The sequence below is a fragment of the Leucopleurus acutus genome (genome assembly GCF_964270905.1).
Source record: "Leucopleurus acutus genome assembly, chromosome: 2".
In the NCBI taxonomy this organism is placed as follows: domain Eukaryota; kingdom Metazoa; phylum Chordata; class Mammalia; order Artiodactyla; family Delphinidae; genus Leucopleurus; species Leucopleurus acutus.
The window spans coordinates 6,418,965-6,440,505 of NC_139143.1; the positions used below are offsets into that span (position 1 = coordinate 6,418,965).

Consider the following 21,541-nt stretch of genomic DNA (forward strand, 5'->3'; position numbering starts at 1 on the left):
AGTTATGTAAACTATGTACACAGTCCAAAGAGAAATATTTAATACAAGTTATATTCAAAGAAATTTAACATCTGTCCCTGTCACTGCCACACAATCTCCTTCTCCTCTGTGAGTAACCTTTTTTAATTTTATGGTTTATTCTTCCATTTTTAATTATAAATTTAAAAATATATATGGTAGCATGATATGTTCCTTTCTTTTTTTTCCCACATTACTTCTTTCACTTAACAGTACATCCTGGAGATCACTAATTTAGTAGAATATAGAAATAGTTCTTATTTCTTTTTACAGCTGCCTAATGCTCCATTGTATAAATGTATCTTAGTCTATTAAGCTAGTCCTTTCTGTCTTTTCTAATTACAAAGTCTTGCAATTAATAGGCATATGCCTACATCTTTCTATGTTTTTTCTCAGTGTGTCTTTGGGATGGATATCTAAAAGTGAGATTACTGGATTAAAGATTAAATGTGTATATATATACATAAAATTTTGCTATTGGAAAAATTTTCCTCCTTAAACATGTATGATTTTGCGTTTCTGCCAGAAAAGTATGAGAAACCATTTTCTCAAAACCTTGCCAACAGAATGTGTTGTTAGACTTTTGCATGTTTTGCCAATCTAATAGATTTTTTTAAGTGGTTTCTCAGCATGCCTTCTTATTCTGATGAGGTCAAGCATCCTTTCATGTGGTTAAGAGTCATTTTTAGTGAATTATTCATATCTAGCCAATTTTTATAGATTTATTTTTTGTTTTTAATATTTTTAGAGGTGCTTATGTATTAGGTAAATTAGAATTATGGATATTAATGGCAAATATTCCTTTCTCAGCTTAGTCTTTTTCCTTTACTTTTATTATTTTATATTTTAATCCAATTTTTAAATCATTTGCATGATTACTGATCAATTTTAAGTAATAGGAACATGTTTCTCTCTTCCAGTTTAGAGAGAAATTCTTCTATTTTTTTTTTTTCATTACTTATTTGGTTTCACATTTTGCATCTAAATATCCCATCTGTTTGGAATTTATCCTGGTATATATGGTGAGCAAGGGAACACAGTTTTGTATTATCTAAGATATTTTTTCATATTTAGTTATACAATACCACTTATTAAAATGCACACCCCATTCTATTGTTTTTTAGATCCTGTTTTAGCAGATCCTAAATTTGTACTTTTAATTGGGTCTATTTCTATACTTTCTGTCATGTTACAATGGTCTGTCTGCCTCTTCTGACAAAAACACCTACTGTTTTAATTGGAGTCTTTGATATCTGGTAGGGCTAGGAGCACTGCACTCTTCTTTTTCAATATTTGCCTAGCTATATTTGGATGCTTCTTCTTCTGAATTAATTTTATAATTAACTTGTTTGCTTCAGATGAAAAGAAAGGATTCTTTTCCCATGCTTTTAATCCTACTTCTTCCTGGCTCCTTCAAATCCAGATTCTGTCATCTAATCCCACTCTTTCCTAATCTTTCATGTTTCTCCCTTTCCTTTCTCTTAGTTCCTCTTCCAAGAAAATCAGGTCTCCTTCCCGTAATCCCAACAGAAACACACATGCACACACATGTGCATGCACACACACGTGCACACACACACACCCTTTAGTCTTCACCTTTTCTCTTGTGTTCTTTCTTTTATCTACTAATTACATTCCATGTCTGCGCATTATTACCTCACATTTACTCTCCACATATTTCTCCTTCTCTACCCCTTTTCTGAGAACACTGTCACATACAAAGGATTCTTATTTTCCCTGCTCTATCCCTGCAATATCCTTTCCTGGATCCTCTTTCTCTGTCCTCTGTCTGAATTTAGCTTTCAACTAAGTGTTTGCATGAAAATCACTTCAAATGATCAAACTTGTAGAACAATGCTGCTTTATAAGTGATAGATTAGAAAAGTTATTTTTATACTATTTAAAGAAAAACTTAATTATATCTCAAATAGTAGGAAATCATAAAGAAACACTGAAAAAAATGCTTAAAATCTAAAAAGTCACTAACTTAATATTTGATAATTAACCATGCTTGCTGAAGGCATGGATTACCTCTCACTTGTTTTTTATAGTATTCAATTCCAAAAGAAAGGTAATTCTTAAAAACCAGGGGATAACATTTTTAATATTTCCTGACATGCCTATCTCTACAGGTTAGGTTGAAATACTATAAATGCTTGTGCATGTATTAACTAAGATAAACATATACCTATCCCCCAAAAGACATTAATGAGATAACAGGTATATAATCCCTCACTTGCAATTTTAAAATCCAAAATTTCTGAAGACTGAATTTTTAAGCAGGTTTGACACTAAAACTTGTATAAATGCTGAACCTTATCCAAACTTCTTGAAACTCTTTGTATCCTTTATCAGATTTATTGTGAATATTCATATGTTTGCTACAGAAATATGAAATTGTCTGTTGCTTCAGGCCCAACTGAGTGTATTACATGAACTACATTATGTGCCCAATATTACTTTCTAAATCTAAAATATTCAGTTCTGGTACACATCTGGCCCCAGGGGTTTGGGAGACAGAATTTGAGGACCTGCCTGTCTTGGGAAATTAAATAACATGAGAATCTACAAATTCTGCCTGCTTTTCATTGAAATTTGTTTGAAAATATCTTCGCTATAACTTAAAAAACTTATTGACCTCAAAGATCATGGCATTATATACTAACTGGCCATGTGTCCTTGGGTAAGTCACTGTGTCCCTGAATTTCATGTTCTTCAACCATCAAATAAGGGTAATCAGGTCTTCCGAAGGGGTGAGATATGAAATAATAGAATGCATGTGACAAAAGATTTTTCAGTCTATAAACTGTGCTGCAAATGTATAGTTATTATTTTCTTTCTGTTAATAACTGGCATTATTCTTCAACAATCTATATGGCTTTCATAGTCACTAAGACCTATTCTTAAACACTGTTAACAGACTCTTAATGATTAGCACTTAGAATGATGCATATTTTTAATATTCAATATTTATATTATAAGATTTTGTATTATATAAAATAGAATATATTTTCATATTATAAATCGGCAAGCAAGTGTTCCTGGTGTGACCGCTGCTACAGATTCTAGCTGATTTTGACATGGTTTATTTTACGTTTCATACTGTTAGTAAATGAGGGAATGCCAAGGGGGAAAAAAATGAAATCCTTTTAAGTGACAAAGAGTAACTTCTAGTTAGACATGGCTTTCATTACATCCACCAGGAAGCCTTAGTTTCTTTGTTAAGTAAATTCATAATTTGCCTGAAATAACGGATGGGTTAACCAAGAGCTTTTTTTATAGTTAATATGGTGACTTAATTCTTAATCATCCTCTTTCTTATGGGATAGAAGCAAGCAAAAATAACAAGAAAGGATTGTTATTCCCACCCAAATGTATGATATATATGGTGATGGCAGTAGTAGTAATAGTAGCAGTAATAGTAATAGTAAAACCATCAACTTCTATTTTTAGACTCTTTTATAAATCATTGACCATTTTCATATAGGCTTTTAATAAAAAATTCCTCCAAATTCTAAACAATAGGTTAGGTACCTTTTTCTAGTAAAAGATTACTTACAAATTTATCCTAAAACAGATTACCAAAGAGGGAAAAGGCATCAAAGCTAGGTATTTTTCTAGCATGTTTTACAACATTTAGTATTTAGGAGGAATAATATAAGCATCTGAGATCACTGTAATGACTTCAATAACAACTTATTATTTCAAAAGAAATTGACACTCGATTTTTATTGATTTTTGAAATATATCATTTTCCATCTCCCAATATAAATTAGTACAATAGTGTTGACATGTACAATCAGTATATGCTGCCAGTATAGATTTCTAGAAAATGGACGATTTAATGTTTCCAGAACTGACCCATTCTCACAAGGTGGCAGGCAGACACAGAAGGATAAATCCATGGTTTTTATGTTAATCTCATTTTGTATATAGAATGTTAATAGAAAGAAACAAACTCAATGGTTTTCTTAATAGATAAAGTAATGAAGCTTTCAAAGGAGGTAATTGCTGAGCTGATAATGATTTATGGTAAATGAAATTATTTCTGCAATGAATTTTCCATATATCCCTAAAGTAAAACTATAAAGTTTTGTTTCATGGAGTTGTATCATATCCTTCCCAGAACATTAATTTCTCAATGATATCAACATTTTTACATAATTTAACACCATGGTTAACTTAATTGCACTTAAATATACATATATTTTATTTTTACAACTGGAAATTCAAGTATTGTGTTTTGGCATAAGTGTAAGAAAAATGTGGCCATTTGAATAAAATAAAATATTTTTTTTGTCATTGAGAAAAAAATTTAATTGGTTGAGTGAACTTTTTACTTCCAACATTTTATTATGAGTTGAGTATAAATAGTCAATGAGAGAAAAGAATGAGCTTTCTAAATACATTAAAACAGTAAGAAGAAATTTCCAATTTTGATGACTGTTTATGCTCTCAATTTAAATAACTAGAAAAAATATAAATCAGTGTGTGCAGATATTGGAAAAAATTAGCATATAACTTTGTTACCCGAGAAAAGGTTAACAAATGAGTTAAGCTTTTTACAGGCTGGAAGTCATGTAAGTGGACCCCAAATTAGAAAATATGACCTGTACCAGTAGAAAAAGATCAATCAACAGAAACAGACTCAAAAAACACAAATATTACATAGTTATTACAATACTATCTATATGTTTAAGGTGGTAGAGGGAAACAGGAGAATAAGGAGAGAAATTGAAGATATGAAACTCTTATTAGAGTTTAGAATTTGTAATGCAGTATTCAAAATAAAATGTGTACTGGATGGGATGTACATAAGAATAGCTACCACAGAAGAAAATATCAATGAACATAAATCCATAGCAATAGACTATCCAAAATGCAGAATAGAGAAGAAAAGAAGAAAACCTTGAAAAAATAGTGTTAGTTACTTGTGGGACAGTATCAGATAATCATGTAATTGGTACCAGAAGGAGGAAGAGAATGGATATTTGAAGAAATAATGACTAACATTTTTTTTCCAAATTTGATGGGGACTCTATTCAAGATCTAAGAAGCTCAGTGAAACTCAAGCAATATAAATATAACAAATAAAATAATGCCAAGACACAATATAAAAAGTTGCCAAAAGCCAATGATAAAACACCTCAAAAGAAGCTGGACAACACAGTATACTTACCTCTTATTGTGTTTCCATGTAGGTAGAAGAGCATTTTGGAAACAAAAACAACAAAAAAAAGAAGCCGGAGGAAGATGTCTTTTTTTTTTTCTTGAATGAGAGACAAATAAAAGGACAATAGCGAACTTCTTGTCAGAAACTTCTCAAACCAAATCACAGTTGGGAAACTACTTTAGAGTACTGGAAAAAATAGTCTACCTAATACTCTATAAAAATATCTTTCTAAACTAAAAGCAAGTAAGGACAGTTTTAGGGAAAAAAGCTGAGAAAATTTGTCAACAGCAGCTCTGCAGTCTAAAAAAAGTGTTCAAAGAAGTTCTTAAGATGGAAGGAAAATGATGCCAGGTGGAAAGTTAGATCTAAACAAAATAAGTAAGTATGTGGGCACATGTAAAATATACATTTCTATTTTTAAAATTTTGTTCAAAGATAATTTACTGTTTATAACAAACATTGTAAGGTTTATAGCATATATAGAAGCAAAGAAGTATGGCAGTAATAACTCAGATAATAAGGAAGAAATAGAAGTATAATGTAGTAAGCTTGTTATATTACATGTGAAGTGGTGTATTATTTAAGAGTAGATATGGAAAAGTTAAAGCTGTATATTTTAGACCCTAGAGCAGGGGACAGCAAACTGCGGCACACCAGTTTTTGGAGAAAAGCAAACATTCTTGCTAGTTTTTGTATTTTTTTTTTTTTTTTTTTTTTTTTTTTTTTTTGCGTTATGCGGGCCTCTCACAGTTGTGGCCTCTCCCATTGCGGAGCACAGGCTCCGGACGCGCAGGCTCAGCGGCCCAGCCGCTCCACATGTGGGATCCTCCCGGACCGGGGCACGAACCCGTGTCCCCTGCATCGGCAGGCGGACTCTCAACCACTGCGCCACCAGGGAAGCCCCAGTTTTTGTATTTTTTATGGCTGCTTTCACTTTACAGTTTAAAAAGTTTAATAAGTAAAACAGAGCTCATATGGTCTGAAAAGTCTGAAATGTTTATTATTTCATTCTTTACAGAAAAAAAAAAACATTTGCCAACCCATGATCTAGAGAAACTACAACACAACTAAATCAAAGAGATATAACTAAAAACTAATAGTGCAAATAAAATGGAATGATCATATGAAGAGCTTTTTAAAAACTCATTAAATCCAAAGAAGGCAGGGAAAGAAGAAAAGAGGAGCAAAGAACATCTGGGACAAGTGAAACACATCTAGCAAGATGGTAGATTTAAACTCAACTATATTTATATTAAATATAAATGGACTAGACATTTCAATTAAAAGGCAGAAGGCATCAGATGGGATTAAAAGAAGCAATATCCAGCTCTGTGTTGCCTAAAAGAAGCCCACTTAAAATGTGAACAAAGAAATAGATCAAAAGTAAAAGCATACAATTATATTTCATATAATCACAAATCCATAGAAAACTGGAGTGGCTATATTAATATTAAAGTAGGTCCATACAATAACTTGGATGCCTGACAAAAACATTACACAAAGGGAAAAAAAAAGCCACACAGAAACACACTGTAAGATCTTAGCAGAGTTGTTGTTCCTAGAAATCAGTGATTCTAGGGGTTGGAGGTGAAAGGTGGGAATTGACTGCAAAAGGGTAAGAGGGATCTTTTTGTCATTATAGAAATGTTCTATGTTGTAATTATGGTAGAGGTTGCACTATTCTATGCATATATCAAAACTCATTGAATGTGCATTTTGAATTAGTAAATTTCTTATTTTGTTTTACCAATAAGTCTATGAGATAAACAGAACAATGATGATTATCCAAAGATAAATTATATGCTTAAAATCATATAGGAAGTTTACAGTTAACTTGTTAAAGGTAAACCTATAGACTTTGCCTATCTTGTTCATTGCTGTCCCCAGATTTAGAATTATTTGTGACTATAATCATGCCCAGTTAACATTATTAAATGACTAAATTGGAGAATAAAATAATGAATATCATGTGATAAATTATGATTATCAACTAATCATAAAAATGCCTCTGGTAAGACATACGGTGGTACTACAGGTTAGCTGCAAAACTGAAAAACATGCTATATACTTATTTTTAAATTGTTCAGATAATATGTTCAATACATTTTTCTTCAATCTCAGATACTACTTCAGGTGAAGTACCTTTAAGTTTAAAGTAGTGTTTCCAATTACTAAAATGAAAATAAATAAGGTCTTTCCAAAACCTTTTGGACTTTCTGTGTAGAAGTGTATTTATTTTACTTTTTCAGATTATCAGCTAGATCATAGTTTTAAATTTAGAAATATTCACCTGAAAATATATTGAACCCGTTATTTGCGAATGTAATTAATGTTCTATTTTTTAAAGTGTACCTGTGTTTGTTACTTTGCAGACAATCTGTACTGTTTCAGCCCACATCACTTAATGTAAAGCATTGTAATAGTATTTTCAAAGAAACTAGCATTTATTGAGCAGTTTCCATTCACTAGGGACACATAATAGCTCTAAAGGTCAATACGTGTTTAGGGGAGGGTGGGCAGTGGAGAAAGCATTTTAAAAAAACAAAACTGAACCTGAACCATTGAAGAAATAGTACATTTTTAGACACATTATTCACTTTTTTTGAATTCTCTATCACATTAAAAAATGGCAAGGGGGTTTTGGTCTTTTACCATTTATACAAGGTAGTAATACAGATTTTTAAATGTTAAGAAATATCAAATACTCCATTTTAAAGGAAAATTGAGTCTAAAGTAACTAGTTTTGTGTATGAAGCTAGTAAGTGATGGGGAGGCTCATGACAGTTGAAAATGAGTGATTTCTGAAGCTTTGCTTTATATCATTCTTGTTTGGCTAATTGTTTCATCTCATCTTGATTTCTGGTTGTTTATATGAAGGGAGGTTAAGAGAGTATATTTCTTGCTTTTATCTTGTGTATCATAAAGTAGTTCCAAATTATCGAAAGATAATGAAAATCATTTTAAGTAGAGGTGGTTAAATATATTTATTCTTTTATCCATACCTCTATCCACCTTTTCTTCCCTGAAAATACACTGGTAAGTTCAGTAAAATGAACAAAATAGTTGTACTCATAAACACAGTTTGATACTAAACTGGAATACATGAGCCAGTTAAATCAGCACTAAAAAACTAACCCGTTTCATAGGTGGATAACACATAATGTAGATGGAAATTCAGGTGAGGGGAAAGGGAAATCATCTGTAGGTTGTGCTATTACCAGTTATTTGGACTGCACCCTGTTGGGGAGATAAGCACTGTGCAATGGAGAGTATTTTCTCTGGTATTTCTTGTGTCACTGAAGAAAAAATATGCTCTCATGCTGGTACAGACCAATTTCTTCCTTTTTAATTACTTGCCTTTTCCATCAGCATTCAGATGTGCTGTGGTGTCCATCCTAAAACATCTCCATCTCTTCTTCCCTCCCTTCCTCCCTCCTTCACCCTGCTCTCCCCTCCCCCCCTTCTCTCTATATGGCTCTCTTGCTCTCTCAAGCTCTCCGTCTATCTTTCCCTCCCTCCTCCCAAATTTCCTGCATTTCCGTTGCTCCCAAGCCACCATCATCTCTCCCCTGGGCTTCTGTACTATTCGCCTACTATCCCTGAGGGCAAATTTGAGCCCCCACAAAGTCCATTTCCCACAGAGCAGCCAAAGTGATATACTCAACACGAAATCAGATCATGCCTCCAAACCTCCCATCCTTACAACTTTTCAATGGCTTCCCTGTGCCTTTAGACTAAAATTCAAACTTCTGATCAAGGTCTCTAAAGCTCTCCAGGGTCTGGACCCAGCTTGCCCTTTTGACATTGTCTCCAACTAACTCCTTCTTGTTTAGTCCATTCTCAGGGACCTGCTTTCTGCAACTTAAACTCAATCATTTCAGCCTTTCCCATTTGGGGTTCTTTGTCTGTAAACTTTTCTTCCCCTATCTTTGCATGCCAACACCTTCATATCACAATATAGGTACAATTATTATTTACAAGTTATGGATTGAATTTGCCTGCTCTGGTAATAGGAAACCTTTATACATCACTTGATATTCTGGATCAGAATTGATTCTAAGAACTGTATATTTATTCTGATATATTAATGTTAAATTATACTTATTCATTTATCATTTAGTTCTAATAATAAGCTTTAAGACAAAAAACTATTGCTACCCCATTTTACAGGTGAGGAAACTGAACAGAGAAAGATTAAGAAATTAAGTAATGTGCCTAAGGTCTCGGCATAATTGGGAAACCAGGATTTCAATGCAAGCCCTCTGGTTTCAGGGTCTTTGTTCTTAACAGAGCTTTTCATTGATACCTTTGTATTCTTTGAAATGCTTCTCTGATAACAATACACAATGGATGTGTGTTTTTGGCAGTCTTATTTAACAAAACCTACACAAATACATGTAAGATTTAAATTTATTTTATCAAATTTTATTCTCCTCTTTTAAAACTGCTTTTAAAATACTTCAAAAGGGACGTTTTAGAAACTGAAACAAAACAAAAATATGAAACTCATGTGTGTGGAATGGGACTCAATCAATTATTATATAAGAACAATAGGAATATACATCTATATCCTTTCTGTTATGATCTATTTACCTGAAACACTCTATGCAGAGTATTTCCTATATGAAGATTTCGATTGAATAATTACATATGCTAATTAATACAACAAAAGAAGTTTCTTGGTAAACACTACTAGTGGTTGTTTAACTTGACTCAAATTTCTTTTAAAGTTTTCAGTATTCTACTTCATTTATTTCAACTTTTCAAAGAAGAATAGTTTTATTAAGATAAGTATGTCAATGATGAACAATAATTTCTATAAGACACTTTAAATGATCTAGTGCTTTTTATTTTACCAAGGTCAGAGATTGCTTATTAAGAACACATTGAATGTCCTCACAATAGATTTCCTTAGTAGTTATTTTTGCTGGGTAGGAGATAAAATCTCGATTCTGGTTCATGAGCCAAATTTTCCTAAGTAAATTTATTTTCTTCACTAAATATGTTATTATATTTGTGATAAAGAGCCTTTTGATTTTCAGTTGGTTGAATCTGCAGATATGGAGCCCACAGATATGGAGGGTCAATCTGCAATTTTTTTTTTTTTTGGCTGCCTGGACGGCATGTGGGATCTTAGTTCCCCGACCAGGGATCGAACCTGCGCCCCCTGCTTTGGAAGCGTGGCGTCTTAACCACTGGACCGCCAGGGAAGTCCCAAGAGATTTAATCCATTCATGTCTTTGCCACCACCAATGGTGATTACTATGATAGGGTCTTAAAAATACAGGAAACCTACCATATTTCCCCCTCCAGAATTCAGAAATAACTAAAAAATATGTAGGGAATAACTGGTAGAGACAAAAATACCAGACTTAGGGCTGATACAACTAGATTGTTGAATGTGATTTTGATAGATGACTACAATGGGCTTTTAAAAGCTCACTGTCTAATTCTTAAAGTCACAAAGTGAAAGAGAGTGAACTGTAGGACTTCCAGACAGAGCAGCACGGCAGAGAACAAGCAGACAAGGTGAACCCTACAGCAAGGCAGGCATCAGAAGGAAAGAGAGAACAGCTTTGAGCTCAGCAATTTATTTTAATTCTGTTAATTTAACACTGAGGAGGTCAGTGAGGGGTGGGTGAGGAAAGACCAGGAGTGGTGAGTTCTGACTGCGATGTTACCCGTGTTTCCATATAAACCTTATGGGATCATTGAATTGAGCACATCAGCAAAATGTTTGCTCCAATTCCTGGAGTCCATGGAAAAACAAAAATCTTCAGAAAGATAAAATCCAACTGTCTACTTGAACAGACACGATAGTTATACCTAGTTCTGTAAAGTTCTCAGTTATCTAGACAGTTTTTACATTTGTAACAGGCATACCAAGTCACCAATAAGATTTTGACCTCATCCCAGCACCAAAAATGAGTACAACATCATGTTAATAATCAAGGAGAAGGGTTGAGTATCAATATTAACTGAGAAGGTATCTGTTAAAATTGTTTTCCCTCTAGTGCCACTGTTCAATAATGTTCACTGCTTTACATAAGAGACTTCAACAGTGCCATTGTTTATATGAGAAATTGAGTTATACGTAGCCAAATAGATGGAGATTTTCTAATGACCTATCACATTTCAGGGCATCCTGCTTCAGTCTCCAGAATGCACCATTAACCTCTGTTCTTTTGTTTAGCTATTGTGGAAATTCACACAAGGGGGAAATTTCTCAGAAAGAATACATAAGTCAAAATTGCTTTTTATGTAGAAAGATGATTCTGGTAATCTTCTGCCAGCACACTATGCACTGGGTTGAAATTGCACCTTATTTGGAGTAAGCTCATCGCTATATATTCATTGGAATTCCAAGCTCCAGCTGATTGAATTAGCCGTCCACCCCCTCCCCCAGGTATGATTGGCAGATTTAGCAAGTAAAAATACAGGATTCCCAGTTAAATTTAAATTTCAGATAAACAACAAATGATTTTTAGTATAAGCGTGTTACCTATAATAGTTGGTGTATATATATATATATATATATATATATATATATATATGTGCTAAAAAATTGTTAATTTTTAATTTGAAATTCAGATTTCACAGGGCATTCTCTATTTTGCCTGGCAATCTTATCCCCATGACAGGATACAATTCCTTGTGTCTGCCCCTGGGATATGCAACCGAATATATTCCTTTATTTGAGTATTAATTTGACAATCTTATGATTATAATAGCTTTACTGGCAAACTTACGGTGGGTTCGATTATACTGCAGTTTATCTGCCTTGTAAGATAAGGATGTTCATTTATAGACTTAAGAATAAGGCACATCTGGATATCAACTTGAAAGATCATAACCGAAATTACTGTCTTTCACAGTCAAGTGACAGGTTTCTAGTCAAACCTAGTGGTAGATGTTATTTTATAAAAATAATATATATTTTCCAGTGTAGGAAATTATCAGGATCAGCTATGTTGGCCTAAAAAAGATCTTTAATTTTAGGCAGTTACTTGAGTATATATCTTGATATATAATTGATATATATTGATATATCTCTATTAGTATGAAATATATTCTTAGATTTTGGATCAAACTGCAAAATTTAGTACTACTTTTAGGAACCAAGCTTGTCTGCAACTGAAGTGGCTAGATGAGTACTATGGCTCTAGAGCAGGATTTGAAACAGTGCCCTCCCAGCCTAAAAACTTTACCCTTGGGAAGATTAATATTTATTGAGTATGTGTCCACGTGGCTTTATATTTACACCTTCTCATAGCCTTAGCAGCTAAAAAATCTCAATCCTAAAGCTATTATCATTTTCAGTGCCAGTTCAGTTCTCCATACTTGAAGTCTGATGATGTTTTCTGAGTGAATTGACAAACTTAAAGGGCACAGCTTTTTATTTTTAAAATATGTATCGTTTTAGAGAAAAAACAAAGGATCCCGTGGTACACTTCCCTTAAAACTTACAATTAAATTCTGTTCCACAGGATTCTTTGCATTTGGCAAGAACATTACCATGTCTTATATCAGATATATCATGGAAGGAAGTCAAAAGTATTTAGGGCCTTCGTGCTTTTTAGGTACATTTCTGTTGGTTTTTTAGACACGATGACATTAGATGATTTTTTGCAGAATTCCCATATGAATGTTCCTATCTGGGATGGCCATTTATAACCACAATTTTTTTTAATAATTATTAAAGCATAATAAATTAAGTGAACATCCTGTCTAGCTATTTCATTAACAGGAATACTTTTTCAGTGTAATAGCTGACAAGGTAGATTATAACTGTGGTTGTTCTGAACAGAATTAGATACTTTGTTTTTAACATCTATTGGAACAAAAAGTGAGCACCTGTCAGATATTTCCAGTGGCAGTAATTTGAGAATAGCCAAAGTTATATACACAATCCTGCTGTGGACAAAGCTGTAGCAAGTTATTGTTGACAGCTCTATGGTTTGAAGATAAGACACTCTACAATAATTCCTGTAATTTTCTGTAAGTGGTATAACACACTTGGCATTTATTTATCTTCTAGATGAAATGAACGATCATCAAAGTACCCTCTCCTACATCCTGATAAACCCATCTCCAGATACCAGACTAGAGCTGAATGATGTTGTGTAAGTTGATCTCACATAAGGCATGTATTTTCAGAAAACCACTGACTTATTTACTTTTATATTTTTATTTCCACCATAATAGCCCCTTATCTTTCTTGTGATACAAATGCTTAGGAAATCAAAGTCTAATTTTTGTGTTCAATAAACAAATGCATTTTGTATATTGCTGTGTGTAATACTATATAGAAGCATTGTAGGATGGTAGAGCTAAAAAAGAAGGAAAAAGCAGCATGAATTTTGTATTTTGTGAGCAAATATACATTTGGACAAATAATAGAAAATATGTGGAACAAGAAGAGATCAGCTCAAAGGAAAACCTAAAATATCCCACACTAGCTAGTTTGAAATACCTGAGACTTTCCCAAAGCCAAGGTAAAATTGGTCAAAACCCTTATTAGGAAAGGATCTATGGTAGTAATTTGATTCATCAAAAACTATGTATTATGCATGTTCAGTTGTACTAGTGTTGCCTTAAAAATGTGCTCTATAGAAACAAATAAGGCATTTTCCCTGATTTCAAAGTGTTCACATTCTAATTAACAAAACTACAATTTAAGCATAAACTTTTAATAGCAGTATATATATGAGTTTGTCACATGACTTAAGCATTGATTAAGTGAGATGGTGGTTTTCAAAATTCAGGAGAGAAGCCATTATTGTGAGCTACAGGGATTACAAAGGATGACGGACTTGAACTAGACACTCAGGGTAGATGGAATTTGTGCAGGTGGAGAGAAAGGAGGGGACAAATGCAGAACATTTGTTCCAGAACAGGGAGATGGCTTGAGAAAATGCACTGCCTGGGCATCGCATAATGTGTGCCAGCTGGCAATACTACAGAGCCTAGTTTGACCAGAGTAAAAGCTTTGTATTAACATCTCTGTTGTTAATTAGTTAAACATAATATTGGCAACATATTAAACCTGGCTTTGGAAGGACCTTAGATGACAAAATAAGGAATTGATATTCAACCTTATAGACAATGGGCAGCACTTGGATATATGAGTGAGAAAGTAGCAGGATTTTAGCAAAGGCATTTTGACAGTTGTAGGTGTAAGCCTAGGTGAGAAATTCCTAGGTGAGCTTGAGGTTCATGGTCCTAAGGCTGAGCTGCACCAAGGCCTGCTTACACAGGGTAGTTAACTCCAGGTTGTATTGGTGACATAAAACAAATGCCAAAGATTCAAAAGTCTTGGTGGGTGTTAGGTCCACAGGATGTGTTTGTATCTATAACCTGGAAATAATAAGGTCAGTGACTAAGAAGAGTGAGAACATTATGTGATGCAGAGCATGAAGTGGATCCATGCAAGTGATTTAGAACTAAAGCTAGTAATATGCCAGCAATTAGATGCTGTCAGTTTCGTGGGAGATTTTGGCTGGGGTTGGAGGGTTCAATGTTTTTAAAAAGAGCTCTGTAAAAAGCAATAGAACTGATTGGCAGGATGGAGATAAGAATCACTCATAACATCTGGATGATGGATTTTAAAGACAAGATCCTATGGAGGTAAATTTATGGAGACAAAGAGTGAGACTTCTTCATTGGTCTGGGAATTGGAAAATAAGGGCTCTCACATGGCTTTCAGATTTCAAATCTATGTGATTGCAAAAGAAATTACTGCCTCACTGAAACAAGTCAGTAGAGGGAGGCACTTTTTCAAGCAGGAAAGAGCAGTCGTTGGGTATGGAGAAAAGAGAGATGATGAGCTGGAGTTTAGGTACCTTGTTCAGTGTGCTAAGTGGAAATGTCTAGAAAGCATATAGAGATACAGTACCAAGCTTTGGAAAGAAGCTAGTTCTATATAGAAACTAGTTACTTTTCACCTTCTAAATGAATAAAACCGAAAAGAGAATGATTTTTTGAAAAAAAGCGATACCTAAAGAAGTAAAAGTAGAAGAATGAATATTGGCCTGCTGAGTACTGCTCAGTTTTAGGGCAAAAAGATGAATGTGCTTCAAAAGCTTCTTAGGAAAATACATCAGCAGGGGTAACTTTGACCCAAAATCGGTGTGAAAAGATTTTTGTAAGTCACCTAAGATACAACTAGCAAGTTTAATAATGCTTTATTTTGCCATCTGATGATACTGGTTAGAGTATAGGAACTTGGGGGAATCTGATGAATGGTGATTCCAGCTGCTAGAGTTCTTAAGGCGGCTGTCAAACTTTATATCCAGTGGGGATGCTGAATTTTTGGAGCACTTTAAGCTAGATGAAAATATCTTATTTGTGATGCACCTGGCTTTCAACTGCCCATTCTGGAGACTTTACTTAGCATATGACTGTAATACAACAAAACTGCTCCGTTTTTCTTGTGTCCATATTTACACATGTCTTTCTTCCTTTAACCCTTAAAATCAGGCAATTTTTAAAAAATCTGCCCTTGTAGTCCCAACTTTCATATGTCTCTTTTTCAAATTATCAACTATATATTTTTTTTAAAAAGTTGGGATTACCTTATTTTTATTTCATAACAAATTGTAAATTTCTTGAGCCTAATATAATTCTTTGCCATGATTATTTTTGATGGCATGGGAAGATAGTGTTAACCTTTTGAGTCTATGTATCAATACAAATCCTTCCATCAGATAGATTTTATAATTCAAAATAATTCCTGAAACTTTTTAAAACTGAAACATAAAAATAAAATATATGATGTTACAATATATACAGGTAAAATAAGCATGGAATATTCTGCCTTTTGGATGCTATTATTTTTTATTAGTTTTAAGCTAAAACATCAACTTGACTGCTATAAAAAAAAAAAGAACTCTTTTTTTCCATGATCTGTTTTTTTGCATCGAGATAATTAAATTTTAATATAACTGGAGCAAGAAAATATGCTACCATGACAAGCAGTACAAAAAATGCATTTAAGAAACTTATTTTATTAGACTCATACTTTTAGTAGTGATTATGATAGGGAAAGGAAATTTTGCAGCTCATCAATGAATTTAGGGGATAATGGATTATACTCATACCTTTTATGTTTTTCTAAAATATCACTTTCAAAAGTTCATTTTAAATGAAGGTGCAACAATAATTTGATTTGAAGAACAATAAATCACTAGGTGATATGGGGTTAAAAAGCTTAATGTGCACTCTTAGTTTTCTTCATTGATCTACTATGCTATTGATATTCAAAGTAATTATAAAGCAGGTGGTTGGATAACAAAATCTAGTTAATAAATAGATCCAAGGACGCTAATCTCAACTTTCATTTGATAAAAGAAAATAGACTGTAGTGCTTGAAATTGCTCTTTTAAGGGACATATTTTATGAATATTTTTCTTTTGGTTTTTAAGAGGAGAAGTACAAATCTTCATTAGAGTCCCCACTTTTAAAATAGTTTCTCCATTTATTTTGTAACTCCGAACATTATTATAAAACTATGAAATACTAATTGCATTTGCACCTGAACAAGACTTTTAGAATGCTGTATTACATATATTTACTTTCCTTCTCTCCCTTCCAAACCCTCAGTGGCTTCCAGTGGGAAGCCTTTGGAACAGAAATAGAAACTACTTATCCTGAAACTTAAAGTCCTTTATTAGCTGCTTTCTATGTTTCTTCCTGAATTTACCTACCATCATCTCCTGGTCTAACCGGTCCTCTAAAGTCAAACTCATTTTCTAAACGTGTTGGGAGCATCCTTTTCTGTATCCCATTTCCTCTCTGTTTGTCTCCACTTAAGCCTGGAAAGCCATCAATCCAACCTCCTCAATAAACTATTCCCTCATTCACTGTTGTTCTTTTTGTCTTTCTGTGATGTTTGGAATTTCTTTTTAATCTTTCTATCTGTTTCATAAATTACGCTCTGTTAATCCTCTGCAGGGGTCAGAAGTGTATGGTTTTTTGTATTCCCAGGACCTAGCCCAGTAGTCCAGACACGCTCAAGAAATGGACGCTCATGTCACTTGACGGTCTGAAGTAAAACATCTCTCTTGAAACAAATTCTAACATTACAGAAATGTGTGAGTTTGGCAGGTGAACATTTTCCTATCTACTGGTAGAATGAATTGAGAATTATTTTCTTTGTCCAATTTCTTACTATAGCATAATCTGAATTTTAGGTTAACAAATTTCCCAATAATTAAAATATTATCTAGGTATAATATCCTCCAGAGCGTTTATGAAATCATTAATTTTATAGAATCATAGAATATTTAAATTAAAAAGCCTATAGAATAATGGAGGTCAAATTTATTTATGAATGATAAAAATAACACTAAGAGCAGTTGATTAATATAATCATGGCTAGGATTCAGGTATCCTTGATAGAAAAATAGCCAAAGAAAAGAATAATAAATCAACAAAATACTAAAATAAAACATAAACTTTTGAAAAGATGGAGGTGGTGAAATGTATCCTAACTGAAAGATAATGATTCTTCATTCATCCACATTCATCTTGATAATTTTCTTAGGTGTAGAATTATTACAAGCCCTTGCCAAATAAACAGCAAGTCCTTCCACCAACGTTATATAGAGACAAGTTTCGATAACTTTAAACACTGAACAAATAAATTTAAAGTAACAATCTAAAGTGTCAATGTGAACTAGTTTTTTTGATTACAGTTATTTGCCTTGTTTTCTTTTCTTAGATACTTAATCCGACCCGATCCACTGGCCTACCTACCAAATGGTGAACCCAGTCGAAAAAACAGCATCTGCAACACCACAGGCCAAGATTCTCGGGAGGAAACTCAGCTTTGATAAAAAAGAAAATAAGAGACTTTTTTCTCCTACAAGGATCTTGCTTGAAACAACTCTAAATCTTAGAAAAACAAGAGTGTTGCTGGCATGAAATAAACTAGATTGGAGTATATCCAATTCTCTCATATTCAAAAAAAATCTATTCTCCTAGAAGTTTAGATAATTTTGAAATTTAAAGTACTGCTTTGTTGGTACTCCTCCCATTAATATTTGAAAGACATCAATGGAATGATTTTGAACACCTAAATTGAAACGCAAAAATTTGAACCTGATGTTTCATTGTTTGACAATAATACAAACTGTATGAAGCCAATTTTTAAAAAGTATTAAGGTTTATGAAAGTAAACTAGAAGTCCAGTTATATCTGGTGCATCCCAATGGACATAGAAGATTGTTGCTCCACTTAAAATTAAATGTGTCCTATTATATTCTTTAAACTTGCCATTTTATAAAAATGAGCTCATCACAAGTGTCCGGCCTTCTCTACACAGATTAACAGACAAACTTGTGTGGCTGACTTTTGTGTAAGAATCAGAGTTTGCTTTAGAATATGAATCTTTAAGTCATTTTACCCTTTTTGTTGACTTTTCACATGATATATTCATTTTAGAATTTGAGCTGTTCATAGCATGTTTTATTACTCTGAAGAAACCAAAACAAACAAAAAGAAATATCAACTACATGAACTTTTCCCTAACTTTATGTTTAACACACGTTGTATGCCAAGAACAGTATGTGAAAGCAAATATTTATTGTTTTCCTAAAAGAATCCTAACATAGAGAATACTTAAAACACATTTGTTGACTTAAATCTAATCTAAGAATTGAAGCATTAATTGAAATATTCAGTAATGATTTTCATTAGACTCTTGAGCTTTAACATTTTTTATATATCTATACAGCATATTTCATTAGAAAGATAGTTTAAAATTAAAAGAAGCAAAATTATACTTTTTATAGAATACAAAGAAATTTCAAAACATTAAAAGTCCTCCTTTATACCTTTAGTATTGAAATAATAATACACCAAAAATTGGTATATCAAAAATTTTGATCTAATTTTGGAAAGTTATCTATAGGACCTATGTTTTAACATTGTGAGGAAAAAGCATAAAATAAAAATAAGTAGGTTTTGCTGTTTAAATGTAAGGTAAACCATACATAATTTGACAGTTATAAATAAAGAAACGCTGACCTTTGGCAACACCAGTGCTTTTACCTACATTGCATTATTCCCTTTCAGAAACAGGTTGAAAAGCACAGAGCACAGTTTGCCAGGTAGTTGAAATGCACTGTCATTCCCATGAAAGAGACATTGACAAATTTAAAAAGATATCTTTCTTACAATTTTGTATGTTTTTATTTCTGAATTTGACATTAAATTTTAATTCAACAGAAAATAGGACACATAAGACTAAAAAGAGACATGTTATCATTTCTTTTCACAAAGAAGCAGATAAATTGAAAGGAAAATAGAAGGATTCAAAATAATAAAGAGGGCTTCCCTGGTGGCGCAGTGGTTGAGAGTCCGCCTGCCGATGCAGGGGACACGGGTTCGTGCCCTGGTCCGGGAAGATCCCACATGCCGCGGAGCGGCTGGGCCCGTGAGCCATGGCCGTTGAGCCTGAGCGTCCGGAGCCTGTGCTCCGCAACGGGAGAGGCCACAACAGTGAGAGGCCTGTGTACCGCAAAAAAATAAAGAAAGAAAATAAAGAAAAATAAAGAAAGCCTAATATTTCCCCAATAAGTCTATGGATATAAAACATAAAATGTGAAATTATAGATTATATAGCCATTGTATATTTGGCTTTGAGAATATGAAATGCCTATTTGTTTAGTATTTTACATTACTCTCATTTTAGAATGACAAGAACATCAAGAATTTCCCCTAAAATAGGGAGAGCCTGTATTTAATTTTCCTTAACTATACAGGGAAGTAGAATTTATAGCAGGTTACTTAAAATTGGAAACATATCTTAAAACAAAGATTGTATGCATATGTATGTGTATATGTTATAAACACAGCTGAAATATATCAGACAAATACATATTCACATGTAAAATTTCAAACTAAAGGTGGAATTGAACAAATACATGTAATGGAGCACAATAATAAATTTAATGAACTTGTTTTATATTTGCACATTGATATTTAAGTAGGATGTTTCTTTGAGTTGCCTTTTCTTTGCTCCATTACAGTTATGTTTAGGAATAAATGTAAGATTTTATGAATCTTCTATTTCCCCACAAGATCTCAAGTTGAGTATTTTTGCATTATGACAGTTGTCAAGACTAGGATTTTAAGCTAGGACCTGACTATATTTCCTATAACACTATAAAATTTGTTTCATAAATTTTACAATAATTATTTTTGATTATGAACATTAGTCCAAATTTAATATTTGACACAATTCATATTAGCTTGCTATAATAATGATAGTTTATTAGCTTTTCTGTTATTTAAAGAACATACTTATAAAAGCCTTTTAACAAACAGTTGCCTTTTTAAATACTTACACTTGCATATGAAAATAAAAAATGAAGTCAACATTAGTCCTTGTAACCCTATGGGATTTGGTTCTGTTTATTGTCTATGTACCATTTTGCTACCAGTTACACTGAATTGCTTTAAAATAAATAATAAAATTATTTCTGATGATGAAAACCCTTGATTTTTTTTTTTGCCAAAACTTGAGGTATTTAGACAAATTATATTTTGAGTTGTCACAGTTATATTTTCACTTGTCACTTTAATATTTCAAAACCAATATAAACATGAAGGTGATCTCGTTGGAAAAGATAGCCATAAATAAACTCATTGAATTACTTCTTAACATAATAGCTCCCGAATAACTATGTCACAGGAAAAGGGAAGGAAGGAAGGAAGGAAGGACAGGGAGGGTGGAAAGAGAGAAGAGGAAGTGAACAAAGGGAGGGAGGGAAAGTAGAAAAGGAAAGGGAAGAAGAGAGAAGAAAAAGAAGGCAAAATGAGAACAATGTAGGTGCCAGAAGAAAATTTTTTTTTTAACAAAATGGAAGATAATGTCTCAATACAGTCATTTAAAGGCCAGAAAAGCACTGGTTAGAGAAAATAAAAATAAGTTTAAATGCAAAACTAGACTTTTGATCTAAGGAAAATGGAATAGAAACTTTTCTCCCCATTCCTTCTCCTAAATACAGGTAAAAACCCTAGATATGAAACTGAGCAGGACCTTGTGGGACCTTCCCAGGGACAGACACCTCCTGCACCGTGTCTCAGGAAAGCAGTGAAGCAAGACAAAATAATAATAGTTCAGCCATAAAACAGTCAAGGACCCTTAGTTCCTCAAGAGCTATAAATTCTGAGCCATATCCTGGAGCTATTTTACAGATACTGAAACCCTTGCAAGAGAGAAGAAGCTGACTGTGTGCTGCCCACCAGCACATAGATCCCACACCAGGTGGAACCAGAAAATTGAAAATTGAGATTCCTGAAATAACATCCTGTAACCTCACCACCAACAAATCGTAAGGATGT

The 21,541-nt window shown here is 33.2% G+C and overlaps 1 protein-coding gene across 9 annotated transcripts in view; it reads left to right on the forward strand.

The window, feature by feature from the left end:
- Positions 1-20,642, forward strand: part of KCNT2 (potassium sodium-activated channel subfamily T member 2) — a 425,289-nt gene extending 404,647 nt beyond the window's left edge. For 6 of the 9 annotated variants that reach the window (XM_082857000.1, XM_082857001.1, XM_082856993.1 and 3 more), the window contains 2 exons: positions 13,230-13,314; positions 17,913-20,642. In XM_082857000.1, the coding sequence (XP_082713126.1) occupies positions 13,230-13,314; positions 17,913-18,024 (197 nt within the window). In that variant the 3' untranslated portion in view covers positions 18,025-20,642. Of the gene's footprint in view, positions 1-2; positions 5,310-13,229; positions 13,315-17,912 lie in introns of those variants that run through there. The other 3 variants (XR_014326811.1, XM_082857006.1, XM_082857002.1) reach the window with 3 other exon arrangements.
- Positions 20,643-21,541: the final 899 nt, after the last annotated feature.